The 26,380-nt window shown below is 45.3% G+C and overlaps 1 protein-coding gene across 1 annotated transcript in view; it reads right to left on the minus strand.

Annotated features, from left to right (window-relative positions):
• slc13a3 (solute carrier family 13 member 3) overlaps positions 1-26,380 on the minus strand; it is a 64,614-nt gene that overhangs the window by 34,602 nt on the left and 3,632 nt on the right. Inside the window, exons 2-5 of the mRNA XM_063041143.1 lie at positions 10,892-11,157; positions 9,922-10,100; positions 8,062-8,119; positions 3,348-3,530 (exon numbers count right to left, since the gene is read on the minus strand). Coding sequence (XP_062897213.1) covers positions 3,348-3,530; positions 8,062-8,119; positions 9,922-10,100; positions 10,892-11,157 — 686 coding nt within the window. The remainder of the gene's footprint in view (positions 1-3,347; positions 3,531-8,061; positions 8,120-9,921; positions 10,101-10,891; positions 11,158-26,380) is intronic.

The following is a 26,380-nucleotide window of genomic DNA, read 5'->3' on the forward strand; positions in this document are numbered from 1 at the left end:
CGTTCTAGTCTCCCGGGACCAAGGCTCTGAGTTCTGCGTTCCAGTCTCCCGGGACCAAGGCTCTGCGTTCCAGTCTCCCAGGACCAAGGCTCTGCGTTCTGCATTCCAGTCTCCCGGGACCAAGGCTCTGCATTCCAGTCTCCCAGGACCAAGGCTCTGCGTTCTGCGTTCCAGTCTCCCAGGACCAAGGCTCTGCGTTCTGCATTCCAGTCTCCCAGGACCAAGGCTCTGCGTCCCTGTCTCCCTCGACCAAGTCAAGGCTTCATGTTCTTGTCCTATCCATATGCCTCGCCCAGCCCAGGAGTACCTCGTCCAGCCCGGTGCTGGGCTTCCCTCGACCTGTCCAGGAGTCTCACGTCCAGTCTTGTTGCCACTCCTCGTCCTGTAGCCACGTCTTGTCCTCGCCTAGATCCAGGGTCCGAGCCCATGTCAAGACCCAGGTTCCGGGTCCCTATCCAGTCTCTGGCTTGGAGTCCTTGTCCAAGTTCTAAGTTCTTAGTTCCTCGTCCAGGCCCCGCTTTCCTAGTCTAGTCCTAGTCCAGGCCCTGTATCCTAGCCTAGTTCAAGGCCTGTGTCTTGTCCAGCGTCGTTTCTTCCCCATTTCCCTGGCTTGACACACCTAGTCCTGTTCCTAGTACTTCAGTGTCTGTACCTTGCATTTGGGTCCGCCATCAACGCCCACCTTATAACATAAGGTCCCAGCTGTAATCTTTCAGCCATGATTCAGCAATGCCTACAACATCATACCTGCCAATCTGTAATTATGCTGCAAGTTCCTCAATCTTATTCTGTATACTGTGCGCATTCAAATACAACACCTTTATTCCTGTATTCACCCTTTTCGATTTTGTCACACCATGCTCAACCTTTTGATTCGTAACTTTATCTGAGGTCTTACCGACATCTGCCTCCACAACCTCGCTACTAAATGTTCTGACACTCTGGTTCCCATCCCCTGAAACTCTAGTTTAAACCCCACTGTGCAGCATTAACAAACCTTCCCACTAGGATATCAGTCCCCCTCCAGTTCAGGTGCAAACTGTTCCTTCTGTACAGGTCCCACCTTCTCTGGAAGAGAGCCCAATGATCCAAAAATCTTATGCACTTCCTCCTACACCAACTCTTTAGCCACATATTAAACTGTATAATCTTCCTAGTCCTGGCCTCACTAGCACATGGCATGGGTAGCAATCCTGAGATCACAACGCTGGAGGCTCTGCTCTTTAACTTAGCACCTAACTCCCGGAATTTCCTATGCAGAACCTCGTCCTACCCATGTTATTGGTACCTACATGGACCACGACTTCTGGCTGTTCACCATCCCTCTTAAGAATGGTGAAGACTTGATCTGAGATATCCTGGACCCTGGCACCTGGGAGGCAACGTACAACCCGGGAATCTTGTTCTCACCCACAAAACCTCCTGTCCATTCCCCTAACTAATGAATCACCTTTCTCCACAGCGTGCCTCTCTTCCCCCTTCTCTTCTGAGTCACAGAGCCATACTTAGTGCCAGAGACCTGATCACTGTGACTTTTGTCTGTTAGGTCATTTCCCCCCCACCCCCCGCAACAGTATCCAGAATGGCATACCTGTTGTTGAGGGGGATGGCCACAGGTGTACTCTGCACAGGCTCCCTAACCTCTTTCCAATTCCTGTCACCCAGTTTCCTGTGTCCTGCGCCTTGGGTGTAACTACCTCTCTATATGTCCTATCTATCACCCCCTCAGCCTCCCTAATGATCCAGAGTTCATCCAGTTCCAGCTCCAACTCCTTAATGCAGTTTGTTAGAAGCTGCAGCTGGATGGACTTTTGCAGTTGTAGTGCCCAGGGATAGTGGAAGTCTCCCTGGCTTCCCACATCCCACAAGAGGAGCATTACACTATCCTGCCTGGTGTCTCTACTGACCTAGCTGAGAAGATATAAAGAAAAGAAGGAAAAATACTTGAGCATTTCTTCCCTCTGCTTTCTCTGAGTGAGATCTCTGAACTTTCTCTGAGTGCTTAAAGTGAAATAATTGGCTTTGGGAACATCTCAATAGATGGGCAAGTGGGTGTAGTTATCCCATTTCGTTCAAGAGCCTAATGGTTGAGGGGTTGTAACTGTTCCTGAACCTGGGGGTGCGATTCCTGAGGCTCTTGTACCTTCTACCTGATGGCAGCAGCAAGAAACAAGCATGGCCTGGGTGGTGAGGATCTCTGATGATGGCTTTCTTAGTTACTCTGAAGGGTGTTTGCCCTGAAATGTTAACTCATTTACTCTTTCCATAGAGGCTGCCAGACCCACTTAATATTTCCAACATTCTCTAAAATCATTTAAATAGTAAAACACTTTCTGCACTCAGTGATTTTCATTGCACCCGTGCCTATGACAATGAACTTGACTTCGATTTTGAATGATGGAAATGAGAGGGCAGCTTCCACATGAAGTGTTGAGGGTTCTGGAATTGATCCATGAAGGCAAAGTGAAAGAGAAGGCGGAACAGAGATGCGATTAAAATAGGATGGAAAGAGGCATTTTAAATAGAATCATCAGCAAAGACAGTAGGGTTTGGAGATTTGCATGCCTCAATGACCCGGAGAGCTATTTTGACTGGAGTCAGGGCTTTATGCTTTGGCTCTTGGTAGGGTCACCTATGCCAATCAGGTCGAAGGGCAGAGGCCAGACTAAGAGTGGTCCACCAGTCCTCCATGTTCGGGGGTTCAGCTCAGGGCTAACAACCCTGACTTGTAAAACAAAATTGTTACGGAAACAGCAATGAAGAATCCTTCTACATCTGAGTGCGATGGTATTCCTGAGTCTCCACCCGGGACTTGCGTGACTGACAGTAGTAAAAACTGAGGGGAAGCTACTGACATGAAGGACTCCCTGAAGACCGGCAGGGATGGAGGACCATAATTACTGGCCAAATCGCCAGTGGCATAATGGACAGTAAGTACACACAGTCATGGTAAGTAATCTCAGGTCACACATAACATTGGTTAGAAGCAGTGATGTGCTTCCTGTCTGTCTGCCATTCTATTTTATTTTTATTTAGTGATACAGCATAGAAACAGGCCAACCCGCCCAATTAAACCGTGACCTATGACACCCATGTGACCCATTAACCTACTGACCCATAAGTCTCTGCAATATGTCACCGAGAGAGCATACAAGCTCCTTACAGAGAGCAGTGGGATCAAACCTTGGTTCACCGGCACTGTTACGCTAACCTCCACACTACCTTAAGCCAAGCCTCAGAGAAACACCTACACCACCATTTCTCTGATTCACCACCTCCACAGTTTCCCCAGGCAGAGGGGATAATGGTTTGTTAAAGCAATGTTGAAAAGTCCACTTGCACCTTACATTTTCAGCTGCCCGACCAGAATCAGGTTTGGTGTGGTCCCGGTCAGTGTGGCAGTCCCTCCAATGCTCGCAGCGTAAGGGATGCAGATAAGGAAACCTTTCCACAGGTTCTTCTTTTCTTCTTCTGTCTTCTGTTGCATTAATGTAAACCTGGCGTTAATGTCAAGTTTTTCCGGGGTGTTGCTGGCAAAAGAAAGCAAAGGCAAGATATACACTCAGTCATCAGCATCATTATGTGTCGTGTCATATGACATCATCATTATGTGCCATGTCATATGACATAGGCGATCAGGGTCCTATAACCATGATTGTTCTTGGCAAATTTTTCTACTAAGGTGGTTTGTCACTTCCTTCTTCTGGGTAGCGTCTTTACAAGACAGTTGACCCCAGTCATTATGCAAATAGAAATAATTTAGAAAATGTGTAGCTCGGGTGGTTAATAGTTGGGTTGAGTTCTTCGATCTTGGACGAAATGATGTCCAATCAGCTGATAGAAAAGTATATAAAGACCTTACATTCAGAGGATACACCACAATCAACAGCACACTGATGTTGTCTCCTCATATGGTGAAGTTTGCAAGTAAGTTGCCAAGGTCGGAGAACAACTCAACCCAATTATGAATACTCAGACATTGTTTGTCTAGCGTCTATGGTCACATAACCTGGACTTGTGATAAGCACCAGCTGCTCAAATGACCATCCACCACCTGCTTCCTAATACACTCGGTGGCCACTTTACGAGGTACACCAGTACACCAGCTCGCTAATGCAAATATCTAATCGGCCAATCATGTGGCAGCAGCTCAATGTGGCCACCTAGTGTATGTTCCTGTCAACATCTAACCAAATTCCTGAAACATTGTAGAATAGTACAACACAGTACAGGCCCTTCGGCCCACAATGTTATGCTGACCCTCAAACCCTGCCTCCCATTTAAATTCCTCCATATACCTGTCCAGTAGTCTCTTAAACTTCACTAGTGTATCTGCCTCCACCACTGACTCAGGCAGTGCATTCCATGCACCAACCACTCTCTGAGTAAAAACCCTTCCTCTAATATCCCCCTTGAACTTCCCATCGCTTACCCTAAAGCCATGTGCTCTTGTATTGAGCAGTGGTGCCCTGGGGAAGAGGCGCTGGCTATCCACTCTATTTATTCCTCTTATTATCTTGTACACCTCTATCATGTCTCCTCTCATCCTCCTTCTCTCCAAAGAGTAAAGCCCTATCTCCCTTAATCTCTGATCATAATGCACACACTCTAAACCAGGCAGCGTCCTGGTAAATCTCCTCTGTACTCTTTCCAATGCTTCCACATCCTTCCTATAGTGAGGCGACCAGAACTGGACCCAGTACTCCAAGTGTGGCCTAACCAGAGTTTTATAGAGCTGCATCATTACATCACGACTCTTAAACTCTATCCCTCGACTTATGAAAGTTAGCACCCCATAAGCTTTCTTAACTACCCTATCTACCTGTGAGGCAACTTTCAGGGATCTGTGGACATGTACCCCCAGATTCCTCTGCTCATCCACACTACCAAGTATCCTGCCATTTACTTTGTACTCTGCCTTGGAGTTTGTCCTTCCAAAGTGTACCACCTCACAGTTCTCCGGGTTGAACTCCATCTGCCACTTCTCAGCCCACTTCTGCATCCTATCAATGTCTCTCTGCAATCTTTGACAATCCTCTACACTATCTACAACACCACCAACCTTTGCGTTGTCTGCAAACTTGCCAACCCACCCTTCTACCCTGGCATCCAGATCATTAATAAAAATCACAAAAAATAGAGGTCCCAGAACAGATCCTTGTACACCACTAGTCACAATCCTCCAATCTGAATGTACTCCCTCCACCACAACCCTCTGCCTTCTGCAGGCAAGCCAATTCTGAATCCACCTGGCCAAACTTTCCTGGATCCCATGCCTTCTGACTTTCTGAATAAGCCTACCGTGTGGAACCTTGTCAAATGTCTTACTAAAATCCATATAGATCACATCCACTGCACTACCCTCATCTATATGCCTGGTCACCTCCTCAAAGAACTCTATCAGGCTTGTTAGACACGATCTGCCCTTCACAAAGCCATGCTGACTGTCCCTGATTCTCTAAATGCCCAAAGATCCTATCTCTAAGAATCTTTTCCAACAGCTTTCCTACCACAGACGCTAGGCTCACTGGTCTATAATTACCCAGACTATCCCTACTACCTTTTTTGAACAAGGGGACAACATTCGCCTCCCTCCAATCCTCCGGTACCATTCCCGTGGACAACGAGGACATAAAGACCCTAGCCAGAGGCTCAGCAATCTCTTCCCTCACCTCGTGGAGCAGCCTGGGGAACATTCTGTCAGGCCCCGGGGACTTATCCGTTCTAATGTATTTTAACAACTCCAACATTTCCTCTCCCTTAATATCAACATGCTCCAGAACATCAACCTCACTCATATTGTCCTCACCATCATCAAGTTCCCTCTCATTGGTGAATACTGAAGAGAAGTATTCATTGAGGACCTCACTCACTTCCACAGCCTCCAGGCACATCTTCCCACCTTTATCTCTAATCGGTCCTACCTTCACTCCTGTCATCCTTTTTTTCTTCACATAATTGAAGAATGCCTTGGGGTTTTCCTTTACCTTACTTGCCAAGGCCTTCTCATGCCCCCTTCTTGCTCTTCTCAGCCCCTTCTTAAGCTCCTTTCTTCCTTCCCTATATTCCTCAATAGACCCATCTGATCCTTGCTTCCTAAACCTCATGTATGCTGCCTTCTTCCACCTGACTAGATTTTCCACCTCACTTGTCACCTATGGTTCCTTCACCCTACCATTCTTTATCTTCCTCACCGGGACAAATTTATCCCTAGCATCCTGCAAGAGATCTCTAAACATCGACCACATGTCCATAGTACATTTCCCTCCAAAAACATCATCCCAATTCACACCCGCAAGTTCTAGCCTTATAGCCTCATAATTTGCCCTTCCCCAATTAAAAATTTTCCTGTCCTCTTTGATTCTATCCTTTTCCATGATAATGCTAAAGGCCAGGGAGCAGTGGTCAATGTCCCCCAGATGCTCACCCACTGAGAGAGCTGTGACCTGACCCGGTTCATTACCTAGTACTAGATCTAGTATGGCATTCCCCCTGGTCGGCCTGTCCACATAATGTGACAGGAATCCATCCTGGACACACTTAACAAACTCTGCCCCATCTAAACCCTTGGAACTAATCAGGTGCCAATCAATATTAGGGAAGTTAAAGTCACCCATGATAACAACCCTGCTATTTTCATACCTTTCCAAAATCCACCTCCCAATCTGCTCCTCTGTATCTCTGCTGCTACCAGGGCGCCTATAGAATACCCCCAATAGAGTAACTGCTCCCTTCCTGTTCCTGACTTCCACCCATACTGACTCAAAAGAGGATCCTGCTACATTACCTACCCTTTCTGTAGCTGTAATAGTATCCCTGACCAGTAATGCCACCCCTCCTCCCCTTTTTCCGCCTCTCTATCTCTTTTAAAGCACTGAAATCCAGGAATATTGAGAATCCATTCCTGCCCTGGTGCCAGCCAAGTCTCTGTAATGGCCACTACATCATAATTCCATGTATGTATCCAAGCTCTCAGTTCATCACCTTTGTTCCTGATACTTCTTGCATTGAGATACACACATTTCAGCCCTTCTACCTTACTGTCTTTACAGCGTTTATTCTGCTTCTCTTTCCTCAAAGCCTCTCTATATGTTAGATCTGGCTTTACTCCGTGCACTTCTTCCACTGTTCTATCGCTCTGGGTCCCATCCCCCTTGCAAATTACAAACGTCTGTAGTTTAAACCCTCCCGAACCATGCTAGCAAACCTACCTGCAAGGATATTGCTCCCCCTCGAGTTCAGGTGCAAGCCATCCAATCTGTACAGGTCCCACCTTCCCCAGAAGAGATTCCAATGATCCAAAAATCTAAAACCCAGCTCCCTGCACCAACTCCTCAGCCACGCATTCAACTGTCATCTCCTCCAATTCTTACCATCACTGTCACGTAGCACTGGCAGCAATCCTGAGAACTCCACTCTTGAGGTCATGTTCTTCAGCCTTCTGCCTAGTTCCCGAAACTCACACTTCAGGACCTCATCCCTCTTCCTGTCTATGTCGTTGGTCCCAACATGTATCACCACTTCTGGTTGCTTTCCCTCTTGTACCAGGATGTCGTGCACCCGGTCAGAGACATCCCGGACCCTGGCACCCGGGAGGCAACAAACCATGCAGGTGTCCTTCTCACGTCCACAAAATCTCCTGTCTGCTCCCCTGACTATAGAGACTCCAATGACGACAGCTCTCCTCTTCTCCGTCCCACCCTTCTGCACCACCAGGTCAGATTCAGTGCCGGAGGCCCTGCCACCGTGGCTCACACCCGGTCTGTCGTCCCCGCTAACAGTATTATGAACCTGTTGCTTTAGAACTAAAAGGTTACGAACCCAGTAAAAGATTTAGGCTGATCAGAATATATTTTTCTTAATAAGTAGTTTAGAAAATTTGTGGGCTGGAAGGGTAGATAGGATTAGGCTGGAAAGAGAACTGCAAGTGGAAGCTCAACTAGACTTATTGGAAGTGGAAGGGCTGTGTGGCCAACTCCCATCTTTTTCATCTGTCCGTTTATTTTTAGTGCACATTCAATCTCTGTTGAAGGTTTATGCACAAAATCTTCTGCAAAGTACCTGTCATCAGAAGACAAATGGATCCCCTCATTGGGCAGTGGTTCCTTTGAAGTATTATCTGGAGGAAGAAATAAGAGGTGACAACAACATCAAATGAGCACTAACTCGGTGTTATAAAACAAGTCTCAATGTCATATAGTTTGACAATTTTTAACCTTGAAATTAAATTTTCAGATTATCCATCAGGCAGCATTTGAGTAGTCCGGGAGCAAAGTGCGGAGAGGTGTTAATTAGTGTCCAGGGAGCCATTGGTCTTGGGAAATAAGACGTTATGTGGTGAGCTGATTTATTCATTGATTAAATGCGATTAAAGTCACGTCAGGTCAAGTTTATTATCATTTAACTATATACATATATACCATCAAAGGAGACAAAGTATCTCCGGACCAGGGTGTAAAGCACTATAGTAAACATAACACACAATCGCTTAGGAAAGGGAGGATAAAATCTACAGAAGAATTATGCATAAATAAATAAAGTGCATAAGTTAAATATTGTAAAGTACAGAACAGATTAACCAGTGACACTTCGAATACGATGCATCAGGTAGTTCAGAAGCCTCATGGCCTGGGGGAAGAAACCGTTTCTCATCCGACTGTTCTTGTTTTTATGCATTGGAGTCTCCTGCCTGTTGGTAGAAAGTCAAAGACGATGCTGAATGGATGGGTGGGGTCCTTAATAATACTAAGGGCCCTGTGTATGCAGCACTTCTGATAAGTGCCCCCGGTGGTTGGTAGGGAGACCCCTAGGATCTTCTCAGCCATTCTCACAGTCCTCTGTAGGGACTTGTGGTCTGATGCTCGGCTGCACCCGTACCGGATGGGGATGCAACTTATCAGGATGGTCTCAACGATGCTCCTATAAAATTCAGTTGGGGGAGGGGGTGGTTCGTGGAACATCAATTGTCTCAATCACCTTAGGAAGTGGAGGTGCTGTTGTGCCGCCTTGTTCAGGGAGGTGATATTAAGGGACCAGGTGAGGTCATCCATGATGTGAACTCCCAGGAACTCGGTGCACTCAACTCTCTCTACAGAGGAGCCACGTATGCGCAGAGGGAGATGGTTCATCTGCAGCTTCCTGAAGTCCACAGTGATTTCCTGGGTTCAATTTGCTCCTCTCGGGATTGGCCATCTGGCAGCCTTTGCAGCACTAACCTTTGGACCCCTTCACATTTAGTCTGAGCCTTTCATCTTCTCCCTGCTCGTGATAATCAACCGCAAACGGAACGTTTTTAAGCCACTTCAACACCCGGTGCTCTGAACGTTATTACTTTGCTCTTGGACGTCCGCCTGCAGCCTGCTCATGGTTTACTTTGTAACACTTCTTCATGTTCAGTGTCACTTGCAGAGTTTCAGAACAGCAGGTTCCCCTTGGGCAAGGTGCAGCACCGGCTTACCCCCCACCACCCCCCCCACCCGATCAGGGTCACGTGAAGCCACGGGAGCAGGTGGTGGACATCGCAAGTCCTGGTTATGTGACCACTGATGCCAGGCAGACAACCTCTGAAGAGTATTGATAATGGCTGGGGTCACCCACCTTGTAAAGACACTGCCCAGAAAGTAAAGGCAAACCAGGAAAAAATGGCCAAGGACAATCATGGTCAAAGACCATGATCACCCACGTCATACAATGTGGCACTTAATGATGATGATGAGACTGTGGTAGAATCTCGAAGGAAAGTAAGTTGAATATTGGATTAATGTAAATGGGCAGCTGTTGTTTGGTGTACACACAGTAGGCCAAAGGGCCTGTTTCTGTGCGGCATCACATCAGGAGACGCAATGATTCATGTGAAACCAGACTGGAAGTTGCAATGCAGTAACATCATAAATATCAATGTTTTAAAGTTTATTGGGCTACCTTTACAGCTTGAGTCTTCTTCACAGTCGTTCAGCTTCACAGACTCACAGGTAGCTTGCATGCTGCAGAACAGGCTTTGGAGCACTGCCCTGGCTATAGGCATCATTAAGGCAGTAGTGGCAGTGTTACTGAGCCACATTGACAGGAGACTGGTGGTGATCATCATTCCCAGGATTAGCCTACAAAACACAAGACAACAATAGCACTCAATCTCTGCCCCAGTGCAAGTACCCTTAATTGAAATGGTCACAGATCCCTCAATGTCACACGTTGATAAGGTGGTTAAGAAGGTGTGTGGTGTGTTGGCCTTCACGAGTTGGGGTATTGAGAGCCACGGGGTAATGTTGCAGCTCTATAAAGCTCAGGTGAGAGCACACTTGGAATATTGTGCTCTGGTCTAGTCACCTCATTAGAGGAAGGATAGGCAAGTGTTAGAAACGGTATAGAGAAGATTACCAGGATTAGAGCATGTCTTGTAAGGATACAGTGCAATAATTATTACAAAACTATTGAAACAATTCCAGTTTGTTAATCTGGACTCAGAAATAGTAAAACTCTGATTGATATTGCCATTTTGCACATCGGTTGTTCAATCTTTCTTTGAGCAGCTTTCCATTCATTTGTTCTACTGTGAATGCCTGCAAGAAAATGAACCTCAAGGTAGTATATGGTGACATATATGTACTTAAATTGTATTTAATTATTTAGTGATTCAGCGTGGAACAGGTCTGGTTTAATAAGCAACACCAACCAGCAGCCCTAGCCTAATCGTGGGACTACTTACAATGACCAACCGGTTCGTCTTTGGACCATGGGAAGGAACCGGAGCACCCAGGGGAAACCCATGTGGTTACAGGGAGAACGTACAAACTCCTTACAGATGGTGCCAGATTTGATCTCCGAACTCTGACGCACCGAGCCGTAACGGCGTCACGCTAACCGCGGTGAAATAATACTTTGCTCTCCTTACCTTGCCGGAGACGACCCCACAATGAGGAGGACAGATAATGCTATTCGCCGGTGTAAGTTCCACTCTTCTACGGCCAATGCCATGATTAGGCCACTCATGAAGAGAACGTTGGGATCAAGGAGGTACTGAGGACAAACCTTACTGGACGGCAAGATCTCCAGGAGAGGAAAGAGACTGATGGGCAGCAAGGAGGTCACTGGGATTGGTAGGGCCTCTGTGCACCAGTACACAGCCATCAGGAGAACCACAAAGAGACATCGTCCCTCCTAGAAAAGATGCAGATTCATAGAGTTGTACAGTCCCCTTCCACCACAACCACCAGGTTCAGGAGCTGTTATTCCCCTTCAATCGTCAGGCTCTTGAACCAGCGTTATATTCACTCATCTCGACCCTGAACTGACCCCATAACCTATGGACTCACTTTCAAGGGCTCTCACCTCACAATCTCAGGACTATCTATCTATCAATCTATTTTTAAAATTTATTTGCACAGTTTGTCTTCTTTTGTACATTGGTTGCTTGTGGGTCCTTGGTTGTGTGTAGTTTTCCATTGATTCTATTTTCTTTGTCCTACTGTGAAAGGCCACAAGAAAATAAATCTCACGTTAGTCTATAATGATATATACACATTCTGATAATCAATTTACTTTGAACTTCGAACATATCAATGGTGACCAGGATCTCTGGGACTCTGTACCTCCTTCTTCACCTGGTCCTTGACCTCTTCATTGGGAGACCACAGTCCGTGAGGACTGGTATTAACATCTCCTCTGCAATGACAACCAACACTTTACAGTGCCAGTGACCTGAACTCAATTCCCGTCATTGTCTGCAAGGATTTTGTATTTAACATGGAAATCTACTGCACATTACAGGCCCTTCGGCCCACGATGTTGTGCTGACCATGTAACCTACTTTAGAATTGCCTGGAATTTCCCTCCCACATGGAATTGTATATTCTCCCCTTGACCACGTGGGTTTCCTCTATCCTCCCACCTCCCAAAGATGTACGAGTTAGTAGGTTAATTGGCCACATTTATGCAATTGGGCAGCGTGGACTCATTGGGCCAGAAGGGCCTGTTACCATGCTGTATCTCTAAATAATAAAATAAACCTCAAAGGTGTGTGATTCAGCCCGAATCTCTCCGCACGCATGGCTGTGCGGCCCGGCACAATTCCAACACCGAAGACACCACTGTTATTGGCAGAGCTTCAGATGGTGACAAGGAGGCGTACAGGAGTGAGGTAGGTCAGCTGGCTGAGTGGTTGTCACAACGACAACCTTGCACACAACGTCAGCAAGTCCAAGGAATTGATGTGGACTTTGGGAAGGAGGAGCTGGGAGGACACCACTCCTTACTGAGAGGTCAGTGGTGAAAAGGACGAGCAGCTTTAAGTTCCTGGGAGACAACATTTCAGGGATCTATCTTTGGCCCAACATATTGATGCAATCATGAAGAAAGCATGCCAGCAGCTATATTTTATTAGGAGTTTGAGGATATTTGGTACATCACCAAAGACTAGTAAATTTCTACAGATGTACCATGGAGAGCATTGTAACTGGTTATATCACTGCCTAACGTGGAAGCTCCAATGCGCAGGACCGAAAGAGACTGCAGACGCAACCAGCTCTGTCATGGACACAAACCTCTCCACGTCAGGGACATCTTCAAAAGGCAAGACATTCCCTCTTCTTATTACTGTCACCGGAGAGGAGGTACTGGAACCTGAAATCCATTTTAGGAACAGCTTCTTCCGTTCCACCAGCAGATTTCGGAGTGATCGATAGCCACTACGTCACTATTCCTCGATCACACTATTTATTTATTTATTGGTTTGTTTTATTGTAACTTATAATAATTTTTTTTGTCTTGCACTGTACTGCCGCCACAAAACAACTCATTTCATGACATACGTTAGTGGTAATAAACCTAGCTCTGATTCTCCACCATTCCCATTTGCCTGAATTTGGCCCCAATATCTCTAAACCATTCCTATCGATCGATCTGTCTAAATGTCTTCTATTCATAGTGTACGTATTAAAAATTAAATGGTTGTATTTGATATTAATAACTATAGAAGGGAGGTTTTCAATCCAATTTGTCTGTGCCTGTTCTTTTAAAAGGTGGCTAAATAATCGAATTCCTTTGTTTTTTCATACCATTGGGCAGGAGTTGCAGAAGCCTGAAGTATCACACCAGTAGGTTCAAGAACATCGTCTTCCCCTCGGGTAGCGGGATGGAGATGCATCTCTACCAAAGGAGGTGTACGGTGCTCCTTCCCTCCACTAGCCTGCAGGTCACCCTTAGGCACCTGCTTAGCCCCAACCACGCCCCTCCCCCCACCGATCGGGGTCATATAAAACCATGGGAGCAGGTGCTGGATGGTCATATGAGCAGCTGGAGTATATCACAAGTCCTGGTAATGCTAGGCAGACAATCTCTGAAGAGCATTGATAATGGCTGGGATCACCCATCTTGTAAAGACACTGCCCAGAAGAAGGCAATGGCAAACCAGTTCTGTAGAAAATTTGCCAGTTAGATTCATGGTCATGGATAGAGAAAAGAATAACAGCAACGGCGGAAAGAGGGTCCCCACAGGCAACATCAGATTAAAGACAGAAAGAAGACGATAATTGCCCACATCATATGACATAGCACATAATGATGTTGATGGCTGCCCTTCAACCAATCAATTCTTGAACCAACTGGCGCAACCCTGATCACTGGAGTTTACCAACAACATGACAACTTCAATCACTTTGCACTAAAACATATTCTTTTCTTTTTTTAAGCAACTTTTATGTATGTTGCTTGAAATTCCAGCATCTGCAGATCTCCTCGTGTTTGCGTTTTTTCTTTTTTAATTGTGTTTTCTGGAAAAAAATTGAGTTTTATTTATGTTTTTCATGTGAATGTGGCTTATATCATGCTGTATGACTGTGATGCTACTGCAAGTAAGCTTTTCATTCCACCTGAAGTCAGAAGTTTACATACACAATAGACAACAGACAATAGGTGCAGGAGTAGGCCGTTCAGGCCTTTGAGCCAGCACCACCATTCACTGTGATCATAGCTGATCATCCACAATCAGTACCCTTTTCCTGCCTTCTCCCCATATCCCTTCACTCTGCTATCTTTAAGAGCTCTATCTAACTCCTTTTTGAAAGAATCCAGAGAATTGGCCTCCACTGCCTTCTGAGGCAGAGCATTCCACAGAACCACAACCCTCTGTGTGAAAAAGTTTTTCCCCAACTCTGTTCTAAATGGTCTACCCCTGATTCTTAAACTGTGGCCTCTGGTTCTGGACACCCCCAACATCAGGTACATGTTTCCTGCCTCTAGCATGTCCAATCCCTAAATAATCTTATATGTTTCAATCAGATCCCCTCTCCCCTCTCATCCGCCTTATACCTTAGCCAAATACATTTGAACTCAGTTTTTCACAATTCCTGACATTTAATCCTAGAAAACATTCCCTGCCTTAGGTCAGTTAGGATCACTACTTTATTTTAAGAATGTGAAATGTCAGAATAATTGTAGAGAGAATGTTTTATTTCAGCTTTTATTTCTTTCATCACTTTCCCAGTGGGTCAGAGGTTTACATACACTTTGTTAGTATTTGGTAGCATTGCCTTTAAATTGTTTAACTTGGGTCAAACATTTTGGGTAGCCTTCCACAAGCTTCTCACAGTAAGCTGCTGGAATTTTGTTCCATTCCTCCAGACAGAACTGGTGTAACTGAGTCAGGTTACTCCTTGCTCGCACATGTTTTTTCAGTTCTGCCCACAAATTTTCTATCGGATTGAGGTCAGAGAATGATGTCAAGTCTGGTTCATCCTTGGGAGCAATTCCCAAACGCCTGAAGGTACCACGTTCATCTGTACAAACAATAGTATGCAAGTATAAACACCATGGGACCACACAGCCATCATACCACTGAGGAAGGAGACGCATTCTGTCTCCTAGAGATGAACGTACTTTGGCGCGAAAAGTGCAAATCAATCCCAGAACAACAGCATAGGACTTTGTGAAGATGCTGGAGGAAACAGGTAGACAAGTATCTATATCCACAGTAAAACGAGTCCTATATCGACATAACCTGAAAGGCTGCTCAGCAAGGAAGAAGCCACTGCTCCAAAACCGCCATCAAAAAGCCAAACTACAGTTTGCAAGTGCACATGGGGACAAAGATTTTCTTTTTGGTGAAATGTCCTCTGGTCTGATGAAACAAAAATTGAACTGTTTGGCCATAATGACCATTGTTATGTTTGGAGGAAAAAGGGTGAGGCTTGCAAGCCGAAGAACACCATCCCAACTGTGAAGCATTGGATGGCAGCATCATGTTCTGGGGGTGCTTTGCTGCAGGAGGGACTGGTGCACTTCACAAAATAGATGGCATCATGAGGAAGGAAAATTATGTGGATATATTGAAGCAACATCTCAAGACATCAGCCAGGAAGTTAAAGCTCGGTCGCAAATAGGTCTTCCAAATAGAAAATGACCCCAAGCATACCTCCAAAGTTGTGGCAAAATTGCCTCAGGACAACAAGGTCAAGGTATTGGAGTGGCCATCACAAAGCCCTGACCTCAATCCGATAGAAAATTTGTAGGCAGAACTGAAAAAGCGTGTGCGAGCAAGGAGGCCTACAAGCCTGACTCAGTTACACCAGTTCTGTCTGGAGAAATGGAACAAAATTCCAGCAACTTACTGTGACAAGCTTGTGGAAGGCTACCCAAAACATTTGACCCAAGTTAAACAATTTAAAGGCAATGCTACCAAATACTAACAAAGTGTATGTAAACTTCTAACCCACTGGAAAAGTGATGAAAGAAATAAAAGCTGAAATAACTCATTCTCTCTACTATTATTCTGACATTTCACATTCTTAAAATAAAGTAGTGATCCTAACTGACCTAAGACAGGGAATGTTTTCTAGGATTAAATGTCAGGAATTGTGAAAAACTGAGCTTAAGTGTATTTGGCTAAGGTGTATGTAAACTTCTGACCTCAACTGTAGATAGTCATAGTCATAGTCATAGTCATACTTTATTAATCCCGGGGGAAATTGGTTTTCGTTACAGTTGCTCCATAAATAATAATTAGTAATAGAACCATAAATAGTTAAATAGCAATATGTAAATTATGCCAGTAAATTATGAAATAAGTCCAGGACCAGCCTATTGGCTCAGGATGTCTGACCCTCCAAGGGAGGAGTTGTAAAGTTTGATGGCCACAGGCAGGAATTACTTCCTATGACGCTCTGTGCTGCATCTCGGTGGAATGAGTCTCTGGCTGAATGTACTCCTGTGCCCACCCAGTACATTATGTAGTGGATGGGAGACATTGTCCAAGATGGCATGCAACTTAGACAGCATCCTCTTGTCAGACATCACCGCGAGAAAGTCCAGTTCCATCCCCACAACATCACTGGCCTTATGAATGAGTTTGTTGATTCTGTTGGTGTCTGCCACCCTCAGCCTGCTGCCCCAGCACACAACAGCAAACTTGATAGCACTGTCCACCACAGACTTGTAGAACATCCTCAGCATTGTCCGGCAGATGTTAAGGGACCTCAGTCTCCTCAGGAAATGGAGACGGCTCTGACCCTTCTTGTAGACAGCCTCAGTGTTCTTTGACCAGTCCAGTTTATTGTCAATTCGTATCCCCAGGTATTTGTAATCCTCCACCATGTCCACACTGACCCCCTGGATGGAAACAGGGGTCACCGGTACCTTAGCTCTCCTCAGGTCTACCACCAGCTCCTTAGTCTTTTTCACATTAAGCTGCAGATAATTCTGCCCACACCATGTGACAAAGTTTCCAACCGTAGCCCTGTACTCAGCCTCATCTCCCTTGCTGATGCATCCAACTATGGCAGAGTCATCGGAAAACTTCTGAAGATGTCAAGACTCTGTGCGGTAGTTGAAGTCAAAAGCTCTCGAAGTTCAAAGTAAATTGTACTATCAAATACAATTTCACCATATACAACCATGAGATTTATTTTCCTGTGGGCTTACTCAGCAAATCTATAGAAAAGGAACTAAAACAGGATTAATGAAGTATAGCAACCAGAGTGCAGAAGACAACAAACAAATGGTACAGCGGACTTTTACCGCTGTACCATTGAGAGCATACTCAGCAACTGCATCTCAGTGTGGTATGGCAATTGTCCCGTATTGGACCGCAAAGCACTCCAGCGTTTGCTGAAAACTGCCCAGCTGACTATCGGCACACAATTGCCCACCATTGAGAACACCTACCATAAACGCTGCCTGGGCAGGGAAAAAAGCATCATCAGGTATACATCTCACCCTAACCATGGACTTTTTACTCTCCTCCCATCCGGTAGGCGCTACAGGAGCCTCCGCTCCCGCATCAGCCTGCACAGGAATAGCTTCTTCCCTGAGGCTGTGACCCTGGTGAACCTCACATCACAGCACTAAGCAGTATTGCATCCGTATTGTTCTGTCTCAGTACTTTTATATTTGTGTGCTGTAGCACTTACTTTTTATTTGCAGTTATTTCGTAAATAACACTATTCTTTGCATTTCTGGTCAGATGCTAACTGCATTTCATTGGCTTTGTATCTGTACTCGGCACAATGACAATAAAGTTGAATCTAATTTAATCTAATCTAATCTAAACAAACTGTGCAAATACAAATGAATAGCAATAAATAGCACTCTAGTTGTTATCCATTAAATTATACATCTAATATTTCCCAAAATAATGAATCTCCTTCCAGGCCACCCTTGGGAAGTCAGAGGGTCACATTTTTTAAGCCAGAATCAGTCCAAGTGTAGCCTCCTGTACTGACTTCAACTATAATCTAGAGAATTGCAGGTAGGTTGTGTTACAGTGGGAAGGAGATGTCAATAACTTGTAGAAAAAATACTGTATGGCACTGATTTGATCTGGCAATAAATCTACACAATGCATGAAAGTGTAAGTCTGTAATTGGAATTGTAAATAATTAAAAACAATAAGCATTAATGTCTCTTGTCTCTGACAAGTGAGTAACACTCTAGCTTTTAACCCTATCTATGTCGTTCATAATTTAATATACTTCCATCACATTGTCCCTCAACCTCCAATGCTCCAGGGCAAACAATACAAGTTTGTCCAACTCTCCCTACAATTAGTATTGGCGTGTGAGTCCCAACCTTCAGACAGCCACTGTAACAAATATGCTGCATATAAACAGATGTTGGTAGCAAGAAAGTACTCCATCAGACTGATGTTATGAGGTGTGTTTTTATTACAATATTTCATACTCACTAATTTCTGACAGGAATACATTTCAGATATTCAAAGTCAGCACAGGAGTGGAAGCTAGGAAGTAAGATGCCAGTGAAAATACTGGAAAATCTTAGCAGGTCAGTCACCAGTTAGAAAGGGTTAATCACAAACACGAGAAAGTCTGCTGATGCTGGAAATCCAAAGCAACACACACAAAATGCTGGAGAAACTCAGCAGGTCTGGCAGCATCTATGGAAATGGTCGACATGTTGGGCCGAGCCCCTTCATCAGGACTGAGAAAGAAGGGGGGAAATGCCAGAATAAGAAGGCAGGGGGAGGGGAAGGAGGCTAGCTGGGAGATGATAGGGGAAGCTAGATAGGTTGGAAAGGTCAAAGGTTGGAGAAGAAAGAATCTGATAAGAGAAGAGAGTACACAATAGGAGAAAGGGAAGGAGGAGAGGATCTGGGGGAGATGATAGGCAGGAGAGAGAGTCAATGTTTAAGGTCAAAGATACTTCTAGCTTTTCGGTTCTTATTTCATATTTCCAAGCATCTGCAATGTTTTGATTTTCAAGCCAAATTACTTGGTTCAATTCAATAACTCATTCAGTTTTCAATATAGTGCTAAGTTTAACTTTTGGAAATTTATTAATCATCACATTGACTGAACAGTATACATGCACAAAGTTATGCTGGGTATCTGGACACATCCTAACCGGAAGCATCCAATCAGAAGGCATCGTGGCCACTGCTCTGAAAAACCGCAGAGAGTTGTGGACACAGCTCAGTACATCACAGCAACCAGCCTCCCCTCAGTGAATCCTGTTTGCCCTCCAAGAGCGCAATAGTAGCTAAGCAGTTAGTGTCAGGTTGCTAGAGCTTGTAGTTCAATTCCAGAGCTGTCTGTAAGGAGTCCCTGTACACTCTCCCGGTGGAATTCTCTCCCTCGCAACCCGCCCCCCCCCAGCCCCATTGGGCAAAAAATACAAAATCCTGAAAGTACGCACTGTCAGCAACAGCTTCTCACCTTAGTACGATAAGATGGACTCTTGTCCTCACGTGGCCTTGCACCTTATTGTCTGCCTGCACTGCACTTTGTCTGTAACTGTAACTCTATATTCTGCGTTCTGTAACTGCGTATCTCCTCTACAGAACTGTGCAAAAGACTTTTGCACAGCCTTGTATTTGTCAACGTGGAGCGGAGAGCAGACTTGTACATCTCGTAAATCTGGCGGGAGCAAAGGATGTTGGGAAGTGTGAGGGTGGAGTGGCACGGCAGGGGTGGGGGACAGGAGGCAGAGAAGGAGTGCCAGGTGGGGTGATGGGGGTGTAGATACACCCAGCCCTGAGACACCAGGCAGGGTCTTTTGATTCCAAACAATTGGTTTATTATTTATTACAGAACATCCCCCTGGAGCTTCCTGCACCCTCCCCTCCCCATTTCCCTTTTCCCAACGATGATTCCCCTCTCCCTGCCCCCTTCCCACTCTCAGTCCACAATAGAGACCCATATCAGAATCAGATTTCTCATCGCTTACGTGTACCATGGAGTTTGTTTTTTTGGGAGGGCTGCAGTGCAGTGCCATACATAAAATTACCACAGTACTGTGCAGAAGTCTTAGGCACCCTGGCTGTATACATGTGGCGAAGACTTTTGCACAGTTCTGTACTACCTATGCATACTGATATAAAGACCCGAGGAAATGTGTGCAAAAGAAAGATTTTCATTGTATCTTGGTGCATATGACAATTTTTTTTAGTGTGTCGCACCAGACAGTCGGCCATTTTTGTCTGGCGCGTGGTGTCAGGATTGGTCTCCTTTCGGATTAATCGGGTCACGATATGAACGTTCCTGATTCGACCCTTTTTTTTCACAAGGCCGAGTGGCTAGCTCGATGCTCAACCCGGCACGGATGGAAAGTGTGCTCAGGGGGTGGTCCGACTTGGATTCGAACTCGGGAGCCTTCGCTCCGGAGTCCAGCGCTGATGCCATTGCGTCACCAGCCGGCCTGATTTTCTGCCCAGTCCCACCAACCTGTACCTGGATCATAGACCTTCATGCTCCTCTCACCCATGTATCTTCACCTCATGCTCTCAACATTTATTTCTTATTCATTTAGTATTTCTGTCTTTTTGTATTTGCAGTTTCTTGTCTTTTGTACACCGTTTGAACGCCCAGGTTGGTGCAGACTTTCATTGATTCTATTGTGGTTATTATTCTATTATGGATTTATTGAGTATGCACGCTAGGGCTGTATCTGGTGACATATATGTACTTTGACAATAAGTTTGCTTTGAACCTATCCAAACTCTCTTAACTGCTACGATCGAACCCACATCCAGCACTTCCGCTGGTGGCCTGACCCGCCCTCGCACCACCCTGAGGGAAGCAGTTCCCCCTCAGATTTCCCTTCAGTATACAGCAACACACACACACACACACACAAGATGGGAGAGGAACTCAGCAGGTCAGGCAGTATCTACAGAGAAGAGTAAAGAGTTGACATATTCTACTTGAATATTTTGACTATCACCCTAAAACTGTAACCTCTCATTCTAGTCTCACTCAACTTTCTTACATCCTGCCTGTTATGCCGCCGGGACTGAAGCACCTTCAATAACTCCAAAAGACTGAGGTTTGGTAAAATACTGAAAGGCTTTTATTCGCTGTACAACACGACCTCCGCGACCTCCACGGTGAGTGTCTGCCCCTGGACTGAGGGGGAGGGGGCAAGGCGAAACACCTTTATACAGGATTCTGTGGGAGGATCCACAGGGTCAGTCAGCCGAGGGACGTGTCCAGACAGTTAACCCAGTCACAACATATATATATGGTTTACCACAGGGATTTTGGGCAACAGTGAAGGTCCTCTATCTTCTGGTGTTCAGGGCTTCCTTCAGCTTATCAGCAGCTTTCTCTCGGTTTTCATACTGTCAGTCATGCAAGTCCCGGATGGAGACTCAGGAACAGCATCACATTCAGATGTAGAAGGGTTCTTCATTGCTGTTTCCATAACAATTTTGTTTGACCAGTCGGGGTTGTTAGCCCTGAGCTGAACTCTCAAACCAGAGGACAGTGGACCACTCTTAGTCTGGCCTCTACTCATGGGTGACCCTATCAAGAGACAAAGCATAAAGCCCTGACTCCAGCCAGGTCATTGAGGCACACAAGTCTCTAAACCCAACGACAAGGTTGTGGTCCTCTTGGAGGAGTCTCACACAACCCGAGGGGGAAAAGTCAGCGTGTGTTCACCAGCTGTGGGTACAGATTCACAGCTTCATGGAGTTTTATAGAATGAAAACAGGTCCTTCAGCCCAACTCATCCATGGCAGCCAAGATGCCTATTACCGCTAGTTTTAGATTGCCCTCCCTGGAAAAAGACTGTGACTATTTATGCCCCTCAAAATTTTATAAACCTCCATAAGACCACCCTTCAGCCTCCTTCACTTCAGGTTAAACAGTCCCAGCTGATCCAATCACTCTCTGTTACTCAAGCCCTCAGTATAGTGTATATCAGGAAGGCTTGACGCAATCCTTTCAGAAAAGCTTTCATTTTTACAGTACTTCCACACCTTTGTCAACCCACCCCAGAGCACTTCAGAGCTATTGAAATACTCTTGCACTGCAATCACTGAGGTCAATATAGGAAAGGCTACTGTCACCAGAGGAACAGTTATTACCCTACAAGCAACCTGAATCAGTATAAATAACTCATTCACCCTAATCCTAAACTGAATCCACAGCTTATAGACTCACTCTCAAGGACTCATGTTCTCAGCATTATTTATTTACTTATTATTTGCATGCTTTGCCCTCTTCTGCACATTGGATGTTTGTCAGTTTCTGTTATGTATAGTTTTTCATAAATTCTATTGTATTTCTTTATTTTCCAGTAATTATCTGCAAGAAAATGAATCTCAAGGTTGTATATGGAGCAGCCATTGTTGGAGTGGGCCAGAGGTGAGAGTGGGAATGCCAGGCTTTGGCTCAAAGGAGGCTTTGGCTTGGGAGAAACATTGTCTCTGGGTAAGCTGTCCAGGTAACTTTCTGTTAAGTTTCTCTTTTCTTACTGTGTCATGGGTACTTAGTGTAGTTTAAATGGCCGTTGTGTGTTCTTCATGCTGGATGTTGGAATCCTGGGAGACCCATAGTCTCCCAGGAACTACATCCGCGTGAAGTGCATCCAGCTGCAGCTCCTTGAAGACCATGTTAGGGATCTGGAGCAGCAGCTGGATGACCTATGGCTTGTATGGGAGAGTGAGGAGATCATCGATCAGAGTTACAGGGAAGTAGTCACCCCCAAGTTGCAGGAGGCGGGTGGCTGGGTGACTGTCAGGAGAAAGAATGGGAAGGTGAATAGACATTTAGCACAGAGCACCTCTGTGGTCATTCCCCTCAATACTAGGTATACCGTTTTGGATACTTTTGTGGGGGATGACCTCCCAGGGGAATGCCATGAAGACCGGGTTACTGGCACTGAGTATAGGTCCGTGGTGCAGAAGGGAAAGAGGGAGAAGAGGGGAGCAGTAGTGATTGGGGACTTAATAATACGTGGAACAGACAGGAGATTCTGTGGAGGTGAACGGGATACCTGAATGGTATGTTGCCTCCCTGGTGCCAGGGTCAGGGCCATCTCAGATCACGTCCACAGCATTTTGGAAGGGGAGGGACAGCAGCCAGATGTCTTGATACATATTGGTACCAATGACATAGGAAGGAAAAGCAAAGAGGTCCTGAAGAGAGAATTTAGATAGGTAGGCAGAAAGCTGAGAAGCAGGACCTCCCAGGTAGTAATTTCTGGTTTGCTACCTGTGCCATGCACCAGTGAGTGTAGAAACAGGATGATTTGGCAGATAAATGCGTGGTTGAGAAGATGGTGCAGGGAGCAGGGCTTCAGGTTCTCGGATCACTGGGATCTCTTCTGGGGGGTGGGGAGGTATGACTTGTACAAAAGGGACACATTGCTCCTGAACCCGAGGGGGACCAATATTCTCACAGGCAGGTTTGTTAGAGCTGTTGGGGAGGGTTTAAATTAGTTTGGCAGGGGGATGGAAACCAAGGTGAAGGAACTCAGGGTAGGATGAATGGTAAAAAAGCAAAGATAGTGTGCACTTAGACTGTCAGGAAGGACAGGCAGATGATAGGACGAAATCGCAGCCAGCAGGGTGAGTTTCATAAACACAAAATACTCTGCAGATGCTGGGGTCAAAGCAACACTCACAACGGATGAAGGGTTCCGGCCGGAAACGTTGACTGATCATTTACATGGACACTGATTGTTTCCATGGATGCTCCCCGACCTGCTGAGTTCCTCCAGCGCGTTGTGAGGGTGAGTTTCAGTGCAATAGGGATGCAGAATCAAAAATGATAGCAAATACAATGCTCAAAGTGTTATAATCTCAATGCACGGTGTGTAAAAAATAAGGTGGATGTCCTTGTTGCACTTTTACAGGTTGTCGGGTATGATGTTTTGGCCATCACTGAATCATGGCTGAAGGATGGCTGGAGTTGGGAGCTGAATGTCCAAGGTTACATATTGTGTCGGAGGGACAGTAAGGTAGGCAGAGCCGGTGGCATGGCTCTGCTGGTATAAAAAAATGGCATAAGATCATTAGGAAGTTGTGGCGTAGGACAGGAGCATGTTGAATCCTTGTGGGTTGAGTTAAGAAACTACAAGGGTAAAATGACCCTAATGTCAGTTATATACAGGCCTCTAACTGGGATGTTGACTACAGATTACAATGGGAGATAGAAAATGCATGTCAAAAGGACAGTGTTATGATAGCCATGGAACATTTTAACATGCAACATGCAGGTCAATTGGGAAAATTAGGTTGGTAATGAATTTCAAAAGAGTGAATTTGTTGAATGCCTACGAGATGGCTTTTTAGAGCAGCTTGTCATTGAGCTTGCTGTGGGATAAGCTATACTGGATTGGGTGTTATGCAATGAACCGAAGGCGATTATGGAGCTTAAGGTGAAGGAACCCTAAGGAGGCAGTGATCACAATGTGATTGAGTTCAACTTGAACTTTGAAAGGGAGAAAGTAAAGTCTGGCATAGCAGTACAGGTGTGTGCTGCTTAACGTCCATTCAGACAACGTTCGATCACATATACGTCCGCAGTCCCAATCGGAGAACGTGACATAGCAGACGTAACCAATCTCGTGTATCACGCATCTCTTGAGTGTAGTAACATTATCTCTCTGTTTAATTTTCTTTTGAAAATATTACCATAAAGTGCATCATGGCTTCGAAATGCAGGTTATTTGACCTGAAACTCTTCCAGTGGAACACTATGAGGAAGTTGAGAAAAGTGATGTCGATGATCTTGATCATCTTTGATAAATTGTGTGTGATATAGGCTAAGCAAGTGTTTACATAAAAGTTTAAAAAGTGAAAAAAATTGAAAAGGTTAAAATGAAATAAAAAATTATAAACACAAAATAATCTGCACACTCACAACATGCTAGAGGAATTCAGCAGGTCGAGCAGCATCAGTGGAAGCAATGAGTCGACGTTTTGGGTGGGAACCCTTCGTCAGGACTGAAGAGGGAAGGGGCAGAGGCCCTATAAAGAAGGTGGGGGGAGGGTGGGAAGGAGAAGGCTGGTAAATTCAGTTGAAAAACCAGTAATTTGAAAGACAAAGGGGCAGGGGAGGGGAAGCAGGGAGGTGATAGGCAGGAAAACAATGGGTAGTAGAAGGAGGCGGAACCATGAGGGAGATGATAGGCAGCTGGGGGAGGGGGCAGAGTGAAATAGGGATAGAGGAAGGGAGGGGGAGGGAATTACCGGAAGTTGGAGAATTCTATGTTCATACCAAGGGGCTGGAGACTATCTAGATGGTATATGAGGTGTTGCTCCTCCAACCTGAGTTTAGCCTCATCATGGCAGTAGAGGAGGCCATGTATGGACATACCTGAATGGGAATGGGAAGCAGAGTTGAAGTGGGTGGCTACTGGGAGATCCTGTCTGTTGTGGCAGACAGAGTGGTGTGCTCGACGAAGCGGTCCCCCAATCTGCTTTGGGTTTCACCAATGTGGAGGAGGCCACACCAGGAGCACCGGATGCAATAGATGACCCCAACAGACTCACAAGTGAAGTGTTGCCTCACCTGGAAGGACTGTTTGGGGCCCTGAATGGTGACAAGAGAGGGGGTGGAGGGACAGGTGTAGCACTTACGCTTACAGGGATAAGTGCCAGGTGGGAGATCCGTGGGGAGGGACATGTGGATCGGGGAGTCGCGGAGGGACCGATTCCTGTGGAAAGCGGAGAGGGGTGGAGAGGGAAAGATGTGAATAAAAAATTATGGTGTATATATGTATTATAGTGTACAGTATACAGTTTTAGTGTAAGTTCTTGGCTATTTAGTCCATACAGGTACACTACAGTACTCCATATAGGTTTGCTAAGTCTATAATATGGTGTTTGCACAACATCCAAATCACATAATGTCCGATTACACAGCACGTATCGTGGACGTTAGGCAACGCATACCTGTAATTCAACGGAGTAAAGAAAATTATGGTGGTATGAGAGAGGAGTTGGTCAAAATAAATTGGAAGGAGATACTGGCAGGGATGACAGCAGAGCAGCAATGACTTGAGTTTCTGGGGGGAAAAAGAGGATAGATGTATTCTGAAAACAAAGAAATACTCAAATGCAAAATAGTACAACCATGGCTGACAAGGGAAGTCAAAGCTAAAGTAAAAGCAAAAATTAGTGGGAAGGAAGAGGATTGGGAAGCATTAAAAAAATACATAAAGCAACTAAAAGAATCATTAGGAGGGAAAAGATGAAATATGAAATCAAGTCAGCAAACAATATCAAGGTGGATGGAAAAAGCTTTTTCAAGTATATAACAAATAAAAGAGATATGAGAGTGGACTTAGGACCGCTAGAAAATGAGGCTGGAAAAACAGTAATGGGGACAAGCAGATGACAGATGAACTAAATGAGTATTCTGCATCAGTTTTCACTGTGGAAAACACTAGCAGTGTACCAGATCTTAAAGGTGTGAGGGAAGAGAAGTGAGTGCAGTTCTATTATAAGGGAGAAGGTTCTCAAAAAATTGAAAGACCTAAAGGTGCACAAGTCACCAGGACCAGACAAACTGAACCCTAGGGTTCTGAAAGAGGTAGCAAAAGATATTAAAGAGGTATTAGTAATGATCTTTCAAAATTCAGTGGACTCTGGCATGGTGCCAGAGGAGTGGAAAATTGCACGTATCACTCCGCTCTTTAAGAA

The sequence above is a fragment of the Mobula hypostoma genome, chromosome 2 (assembly GCF_963921235.1).
Source record: "Mobula hypostoma chromosome 2, sMobHyp1.1, whole genome shotgun sequence".
Taxonomy (NCBI): domain Eukaryota; kingdom Metazoa; phylum Chordata; class Chondrichthyes; order Myliobatiformes; family Myliobatidae; genus Mobula; species Mobula hypostoma.